The sequence below is a fragment of the Ruditapes philippinarum genome, unplaced genomic scaffold (assembly GCF_026571515.1).
Source record: "Ruditapes philippinarum isolate M1 unplaced genomic scaffold, ASM2657151v2 ctg350_1_1_1_1, whole genome shotgun sequence".
Taxonomy (NCBI): domain Eukaryota; kingdom Metazoa; phylum Mollusca; class Bivalvia; order Venerida; family Veneridae; genus Ruditapes; species Ruditapes philippinarum.
In genome coordinates this window covers 116,155-125,264 of record NW_026860384.1, presented here as the reverse complement: position 1 = coordinate 125,264, position 9,110 = coordinate 116,155, and the positions used below count along the sequence as shown (strand labels likewise).

The 9,110-nt window shown below is 31.9% G+C and overlaps 1 protein-coding gene across 1 annotated transcript; it reads left to right on the top strand.

The window, feature by feature from the left end:
• Positions 1-6,847: 6,847 nt before the first annotated feature.
• On the top strand, positions 6,848-8,849 carry LOC132759867 (neuronal acetylcholine receptor subunit beta-2-like). Its single transcript, XM_060751726.1, has one exon. It carries the CDS (start codon positions 6,898-6,900, stop codon positions 8,158-8,160), a length of 1,263 nt encoding a protein of 420 aa, XP_060607709.1. The 5' UTR covers positions 6,848-6,897; the 3' UTR covers positions 8,161-8,849.
• Positions 8,850-9,110: the final 261 nt, after the last annotated feature.

The following is a 9,110-nucleotide window of genomic DNA, read 5'->3' as shown; positions in this document are numbered from 1 at the left end:
AAACAAAGGCACTTGCTATTCTTGACATTTCCATTGAAATAAAAACGATCTCATTTGACACAGAACAGAACAGAATTTTATTTACAGACTTATACAGATGTACATCGTCTTTTGATTTGATAACACGTCTGACTAAAAGTCGATATAAATAGTTCAGAGTTGATCACAATTGCTGTAGTTTCAATAAATAATAACAGTTAATCTACTGACAGAATAACTATAGAACGGGGTCCCCATTTTACCGTTAGAAGTTGCTTGTTTCTCACGTGATTAATATAACTTTAGTCAGTTGTATAACGGACTATTCACAAATGAATGCCCCAAGAACATCATCTCGCGTAAGAACGCGAAAATAACGAAAAATATAGATTGAGTAAAATGTTCATGCTTATGTTGTTTTTTATGCTTGTGTTGTAGGGTGAATTTTCAATTGTAAATAAATCTTTCTAAAACTTACAATAAACACACAAATACGTTATATATTTAAGCAGGATTTTTATTACGAGATAAATGATGATTTATAACAATAAACATACATATATTATTTATATGTACCGTGCCGCTATGATAATGTGAGAGTGACGTTGCATTTTTTGTGTACACAAAAGTTTACAACCTTTGTCTGAATAGGTAAAACAGGGTATTTAGAAGCGAATATCATTCAAGATAAGAAAAACAATTTGAAATGTCTCGATGGCAAAGTTGGTAAAGTTAATAGGATGCCATACAATTTAAATTTTTATCATGAGTTCGAGTCTCACAAGTTGTCACACTTTTTTTCTTTCATTATTTTTTTTTAATTTTACATTAGATGCAAGTGAATTGGGATATAAAGGCAGTTTTGTTGTAATATCGAATAATTTAGATATACCGGAAATAATGATTTTTATCCTGTGTAGTATGTCATATATATAATTCATAGTACTTTTGCATTTGTAGCCGGATTAATTTGCGGGGTGACTACAGCCCCAAATGGTTCGAGCACTGGGCCTAATTTAGCAACAGTAACAACAAAACAGATCAAATTGATGACATTTAATTTTGTGCAATAAGATTAAATTTCATTCTTAATACAAAAATATTCCCAATGTTTAATTTATCTCAATATGATTTCATCAAATATAATGTCTGAAGTGTTAATTAGCACAACTTCACCAGTGGCAGTGTAGCCTATTGAGGTGTTACTATTAACTTTCCTCAGGCTTCTTACCATTACCTTACCACAAACTTAGGACCAGTAACAATATACTTATGTCCAATCCGATTAGAAATCCACCCATTACAGCAATGCAAACAAGAGTTTATATTTAACTCACAATATAATGTTTAACATGGTTTTAAAATTTCTCAAAGTGTACCAAATTTTTAACCAATTATCAGAATTTCATAATAACATACTGTTTTAACAATTACAAAAACAATTTAATATCAAATATGAAAAACAAGATCAACAAGGAAAGGCGGCGTTCAATGAACGCAACCCCCAAAGCTATGTTTAATTTTAAAATGAAACGTTTATTATTATTGCCCTTTATTTTAATGTACAATGTAAATACTCAACAATTATATTTTGAAGTTATTATTTCCCTTTATATATTTTACATGTTAAGAAATATCAAACTACAAAACTATTACACACCTCCCCCCTTATGAAAAATAAAAAAAATGATATTAATTTTTTTTTTATAACAAAAATGTAAATGCCCTCACAATATACAATTATAACCAACATCAATTAATAAGTCTCAAATGTATGCAACATATTAAATTGCATATATTGATCAACATTACTGTCAACAGTGGCCAATTTGTCTTGCAAGTCTTTGCCATTTTGTTTTATTTTCTGCATATTCTTTACAGGCATCCCTTTTGAGCTTTCCACACTTTTTGTCGTGGTCGATTCTTTCTTGCTTAGTTACCCTGGAATTGTCATAAGTGTTGTAAGCTGGCATGGAAATTCCCTCAAGATATATTTTTTCATTTCTTACAGACTTAATAGTAATAGGCTTTTTGAAACAATTTGTCTGTTTATGGCTTGTGTGAGCCTGTAGATTACGTTTATAAGCAAAGGTTTTTTACATCCTGGACATATCCATAATTTCACTAGAGGCACATGATATGCATTAAAATGGTTCCTGTACTGGCAAAATGTTCAAAATACTTTCAGATTGTTGCATGCTGCAACCTCACAGCACATTCCTAGCTTTGGGAATGGAGTTCCAGGAATTGACGTGTCTTCATCTAAGACTATTTCGTCCATGTTTATATCTAACAAAAAACAAACAACTGATGATAAGTTCAGTAGAAATTACATGAACAGTATGCATACATAAATACATAAATAGACATGTTTGACATATAGCATGTTTAACCACTACCATATTTGAAGTCACTTTGTTATATTAATACGTTAAAACAACGTTAAAGTAAGTTGGATATACAAATCATATAAAAAGAATGATTTAGAAATATAATATCACTATTTTTTCCTTATTATGGATATAAAAATAATTACAAATACATTGTACCTAGACATTTTTATGTCTTATTTTACCCATTATATATAATCACATATATGTATACACATATATAGTAATATACATTCATTATGGCCACGTCACGCAAGCATCCAGACATCAGTCAAGCGTGGACGAACATTAACTCAAAATCACATTTATACCTACATAAGGTATCTCTTAAAATATATATACAGTATCTATATGGTATCTATAAAAAATTGAGTAAAAGCATCATAACAACAAAAATGTTATGTTGTAATGAACAATAGTGCAATTTGGTTACTATCTGTGCCTGCACTATACTACTTATTTAAGGACTGTAAATCTGTCTAGGTCTAATCAAGCGACCAAAACGAGATTTCACAGGAGTTAGGGGAGCAATGTCCTCAGCATCACTCTCAATGTTATCAATATGGTTTTCATCACTATTAGTAGCTGAGCAATTCTCAATTTGCCAAGTACTGGGTGCTTCGGCTCCTGAATACAGCTTCAAATGATCCACATGTACATGTATAATTCTAGAGTTTGGATCTTCTTGTATAGCATAAACTACAGTTGATCTCCTGATGATTATCTTATATAGACCGATCCAACCTAATTCCAGCTTTTGGTTGTTATGAGGTGGGTACCAGCGCCATACATACTCACCTTTTTTGAACTCTCTTATTTTGGAGGTTTTATCATGGTCATTTCTTTGATGTTTTGCAGCACCTAATATATTTCTATGAGCCGTTTCATAAGCTTTAATGTTTGCAGCCTGTAACCACTCTACATAACGTACTGAACATACAAATTCTGGTTGATTTGGTGGAGAACCATACATCAAATCAAGGGGCATCTTGGTTTCTTGACCAAACATTAACATATTTGGAGTACATTTGGTACTAGAGTGCTCTGTTGCCCTATATGCCATCATGTGGTAAGGTAAATATTCGTCCCAATTGTTCTGGTTCTCATAGCAAAATGTGGACAACATTTGTTTAAGCGTACGCATGAATCGCTCTATAAGGCCATCACTTTGGGGTCTGTAAGGACAGGTTCTGGTTTTGTCTATTTCTAAGAACTTACATACCTCCGTAAATAATTTGGAAGTAAAATTTCGACCTCGGTCAGTATGTATTTGTTCCTGACAACCAAATCGGCATATTACTTCAGTAACTAGCTTATCTGCTACTGTAAATGCCGTTTGATCAGGTATTGCAAACGCTTCTTTCCATTTTATGAAGTAATCACCGACAACCATGATATACTCGTTATTGTTATCTGAAATTGGCAAAGGAAAGCAAATGTCAATAGCTACTACCTGAAATCGTCTACAAACTGAAAATTGTTGCAGCGGGCATTTTCCGAACCCAGGACCAGGTTTACATCTTGCACATAGGTCACATTCTACGCACCATCTTTTTATACTATCGGACATATTCGGCCAATAGAAACGTTTTTTAACAGCCTCTAACGTGCGATCTCTACCAAAATGTCCCTAGATTCTTTTAACATGTAATTGATCAAAAACATCTTTTCTTAGAACTTGTGGTAATATTAAAGCATGATATGCACTAAAATCAGAAAATATTTGTTTATAAAGAACTCCATCATGTAGGGTTAACAATTCCCAATGTAAACAAAATGTTTTAGTTTCTGAATCAAAATTCTTAATATCATCTTTAGTAGGGATGCTATCATTTTCCTTGGCCAATAAAATGACACTGATACAAGGGTCTTCAAGTTGAAGTTTTCTTACAGCGGAGCATTCGTCACAAAAGCAGTGGAAAAATATAGCTTCCAGTTCAATACCGACATCCCTCTCATTAGAGACTTGGGTCTGTAGATAATTATTATTGAAGATATATTACGATGTCACACTGACGGATACCTAATTCAAAGACACCTGTCAATTCTTAAAGATATTTAATTATTTGATTCTTTTTGTTAATACTCCAAAAGTACAGCTGTGTCCTCTTGTAAAGTTAAAGATTAAGATGAAATATGAAGAAGTTTTGCGCGTGCGTGAGTGTGTGCTAGTGTGTGTTGGTATGTGTGAGCGTATGTGTGTGCGCGCACGCGCGCGCGCGCGTGTGTGTGTGTGTGACGAATTTAAGTTAAATGATTAAGATGACTTTTAAAGCATTGTTATTTATATTTCAAGTCGGATATCTTAAATGAGTACATGTATACATAATTTTAATCAGAGGAATGCAATGATGTGAGCCATTACCGCCATGCGCCACAAAATACACCATTGTACATTAAATCACAACTTTTGTACGTCATCATTGACCATAACCAATTACTTTCGTTTAACATGATATTTTCAATGGAAATCATTTTTTTCTTCTCAAAAAGTCTTAGTCAAGTCTGTTATCTGCCATATATACCTTTATTGCTCTGGGAAGTTCACATATGAAAATTGTAAATTAATATGAATATTATTATTTCTAAATTAATTAATATTTCACACTAATAGATAAATCAATTGTCCCTTATAAAGTCTATTATAATTTTTACATTCTATGAAATATATGTTTTTCATCAAGTTTATAAAACCTAAAAATCTCTACAATGTGTTATACAATGAGTAATAATACTAACTCGTAGTTTCTTATAATATGTCGGACGTTATTTTATACACAGATCAAAGTTATATCAGAATTAAAATAGATCTTCTCAATCAACTCGAATAGTAGTTTATCAAGGTTCACAATTTGTTAACATGTCAATTTATATATAGGATAATAACTTAACATCTTAAAATTATAAATGATTAGTAAAAAGTTAACTCATATTCAGTTACTTTAGCCTAGATTATTAAGATCACTGAGGCATTTGATATTTTACATACATGCCCTTGCTTTGCTCATATAGTTTCCTCATGAAATCAAAGACACATTAAAGTACATGTTCAGGAATTTATAGCCGTTATAGTTGTATTTAATATTTCAACGATATCTGTTTCGAATGATTATTAAATGTTTAAAGATGTTTATTCTATCAAATGCAATTAATGTTTTTTTCGACTCAATTTTACATGTATTATCAAGTCTTTCTACCTTTTGCTCTAGATTTTGGATATTAACTATTAATGTGCTCATTACATTTACTTTCTGAACAACTTACAAATGTTATTCAGTTCGTTGTTGGAGATTTCTTACGTTTCTCCCACGTATTGCTTGAACGAAGTTTGCATTTGCATATTGTTCAAGACTTAACATTATGTAGTAATTATAACATCATTAGATACTTTACTTCTGTTTACCTAGCTTTCTCCTATAGAAATATGTTACAATTGTTTTAGAACTTTCTTAGATTTTCTAGTGAATAGACCACTCTATATTAAAATGTTCTTAGTTATAAATGACTGATTATAAGTATATCAAAAAAAACATAACGAAACTTCCAGCAGCGTTCACAATCCCTATAACCCTTGTGCATGAAAATACCGAAAGAACTTTTCTACTACCCTCAGTAGACTGTTCTCGGTAGATGATGTTAAACGTCTACCTAATATATATCGCAAAACGTTATTATATACTATTGAAAACACGAATTCTGTTTTCATCTTATTTGGCATTCATCATCTAAAACAATAAACATTTAGGGAAAAAACGAATTGAAGCAAGTACGAATCATTTTTTTTTGGTACGTGCTGGGGATTGCGTTATTCGCTACACAGGCTTTTATTAAAAAAATGTTCAGATAACCTTATTTTCGGATGCGTAAATAAATCAAATCCATTCATTTATAATACAAATTTGGCCAATTTTATGAAAATTCAATGACTTTAGTCAAAGAAAGGTCATTGTCAAATTAAGTAAAATTCAATAATTTGGCATTATCTATCAAGGGTATTTCATATTGAGACTATACATGACAATTTGAGTTTATCCAAGTACTAATGTAATCCGTAATTGTGATTTTAGAAAAAATACGCAAAGGTAATATATGTTCATACATGCTTCCATTAAATGTCTGTTAACAAAATCACATCGTAGAATTACTGATGATGACAAAAGTAAAAAAAGTATGATTAAAGGCATTTTAAAAGCATTTTACCTTTTAATTACTAGCTATATAAAGTACTTCTTTCGACGATGATATCAAATACACAGCGGGGACTCTTTACAAATGTACGGGCATCACAATAAAAGCTATCCTGACATAATCATGTTAATTGAAAATATCAGTAAATTGAAAATATCAGTAACGTATGAACATTGAAAAACAGAAAATCAAAGTGTTATCTTTGAAAGAATGACGTAGAATATCCATTAACGTTATATGATTATAATGTCTGTATAAAAGTAAATGTTACGGAAAGGATATCTGTTATATGTTTGATAAAAGCAGATATTTATAACTGCTTCTTACGTTTGGTGAAAACATGGAAGTGACATATATCTTATTCTGTGTAGTTTGTCTTTTAATGATAGAAAATGGCCAGGGTAATACATTTTGGGAATATAAAAGACTTTATAGACATCTAGAGGAAAACTTTGACAAAACAATTAGACCAGTCATTAATCAGTCTAAATCAATTATTGTAGGAATCGACTTTAACTTACAGGCAATTCAAGGATTAGATGAAAAGGAACAGGTCTTACAGTCTTCAATTGCTCTAACGTGTAACTGGAAATATGAAACTTTAGTTTGGAATGAATCAGAATTTAGTGAGATTAAAACAATGTATATATCACCTGTAGACGCATGGATACCCGATCTTATTGCAGGCAATAGTATTGACTCATTATACGTCCTGACAGAAAATCGCGCGGACATGTTACAAATTAAAGTTGAAAGTAACGGTGACGCACAATGGTATACAGGAGGAAATATCCGTACATCTTGTAATGTTGGCATCACCAAATACCCATTTGATGTTCAACATTGTACAATTGTGATTTCAAAAACAACTCCGGACACTGAAGTTCACATTGATGCTTTACGTGATCAAGTAATAAGAGTTTTATATAAGGAAAATGGTGAATGGGCTTTGGAAAAATCAATTATTGAGAAAAGAGTGATTTTTGGATATACAACATTTCTTGATATAACTTTGACTCTTAAACGTCACTCGTTGTTTTATGTTCTTAACATTATAGTTCCCGTTTTCCTTTTGTCATTTATGATCGTATTGTGTTTCAAGATACCAGTAGCGAGTGGGGAACGAATAAGTTACAGTATCTCTTTGCTCCTCACCTTTGTTGTGCTGCTGAATTTGGTCAGTGACTCCATGCCTCGGGTTCCTAAGCATATATCTTATCTTCAAATATATATAAGCTATCAACTGACAGTTGCCGTGGTAATAACATCCGTATCTATTTTACTAATAAGGGCGACACATATTCACGACGATTCACTAAGCTCTAGCCTTGTTTCTGTCTACAGCCAGTGCTATAATCTTAGCAAGAGGCGAAAACTTGTTACCTCTAGACCTGTTGAAGCAATAGAGGTAAATGAAGACATACGAAAAACCGAAAGCCCAAAACATAGCAACACTGATACAAAGTCAAAGACGGTCACAAGACCTGGTTCCCCCGAGCGTAGGAAGTTTTTTGTTCACCATATCGATAATCTTCTATTCTTTGTTTTCGTGTCTTTGTTTGTAATCTCCACGCTTTTGTTTATGGTTCTTGTCTTACTATAACTAATAATTAATTGAAAGAGACTTTTGAAATATGTTTTCTAAACCAATGACAACATTATAGTGAAATGATCAGATAAAATGGCATGATTTATTATATAACTTTAACGACATATATAGTATGCACAAAGAATAATAGAAAAACATCTTCAAATGCATTGTTTACAAAGCAGATTAATATATTAACATACAATATTGTCGAAACATGTTTATCAAACACGTGGCTATAAAAATTACCTAGAAAATACATGTCACAGGGTCATATTGATGTGTTAATGTTATATGCTATTTGTCCATGTATGTCCGTATTGTAGACCGTAGATTATGTTATTTACATATCCATATCAAAGCTGTTGTATCTGTTACTGTATATATATATCTTGTGAAATCCTAATATTTGTGTCCCTTTTCCTATATTTCATCCACTCATCCTTTTATTCATTTACTCATCCATTCATTTCTTCATTCATTCATTTATTACCAAATATGTACTGAACACTGGTACGGGCCTCAAATCTAAATATTGTATTACCTTCACGCATGCGCACTTGTACTGAAGATTTTCATGACGCGAGCCAGACTTCATATTGTTTGATAATAAATATTTTCTGAGAGCGCGTCTCTATTTTTTTACAGCAACCCTCAAGCCAAGAACCTCTTAGCAGCACCTTTCCCTTATAATTAGAGTGGACTGCGACATACATATAAAACAATTTATATTTTGCAATTATTCAAATGTATTCCCAATCGAATATACACTTCAATGATTACATTGTAGTCTCATCGGTATTGTACACTTCGATTAGCCGATACAGTCAAATTTATTTAGTATAACACGAGAATATGGTGTAAAGTGCAGAGTTAGAGAGATAGATAAATAGAATGTTACCTGAAACGGCATCCTATATACTATGCTACGGCCTACAGCTACATAGTCTAATTACAGCTTCAAA

What these genes read in the sequence shown, in the direction of transcription:
- LOC132759867 (XM_060751726.1), top strand. Translation starts at nt 6,898, where the DNA reads ATGGAAGTGACATATATCTTATTCTGTGTAGTTTGTCTTTTAATGATA.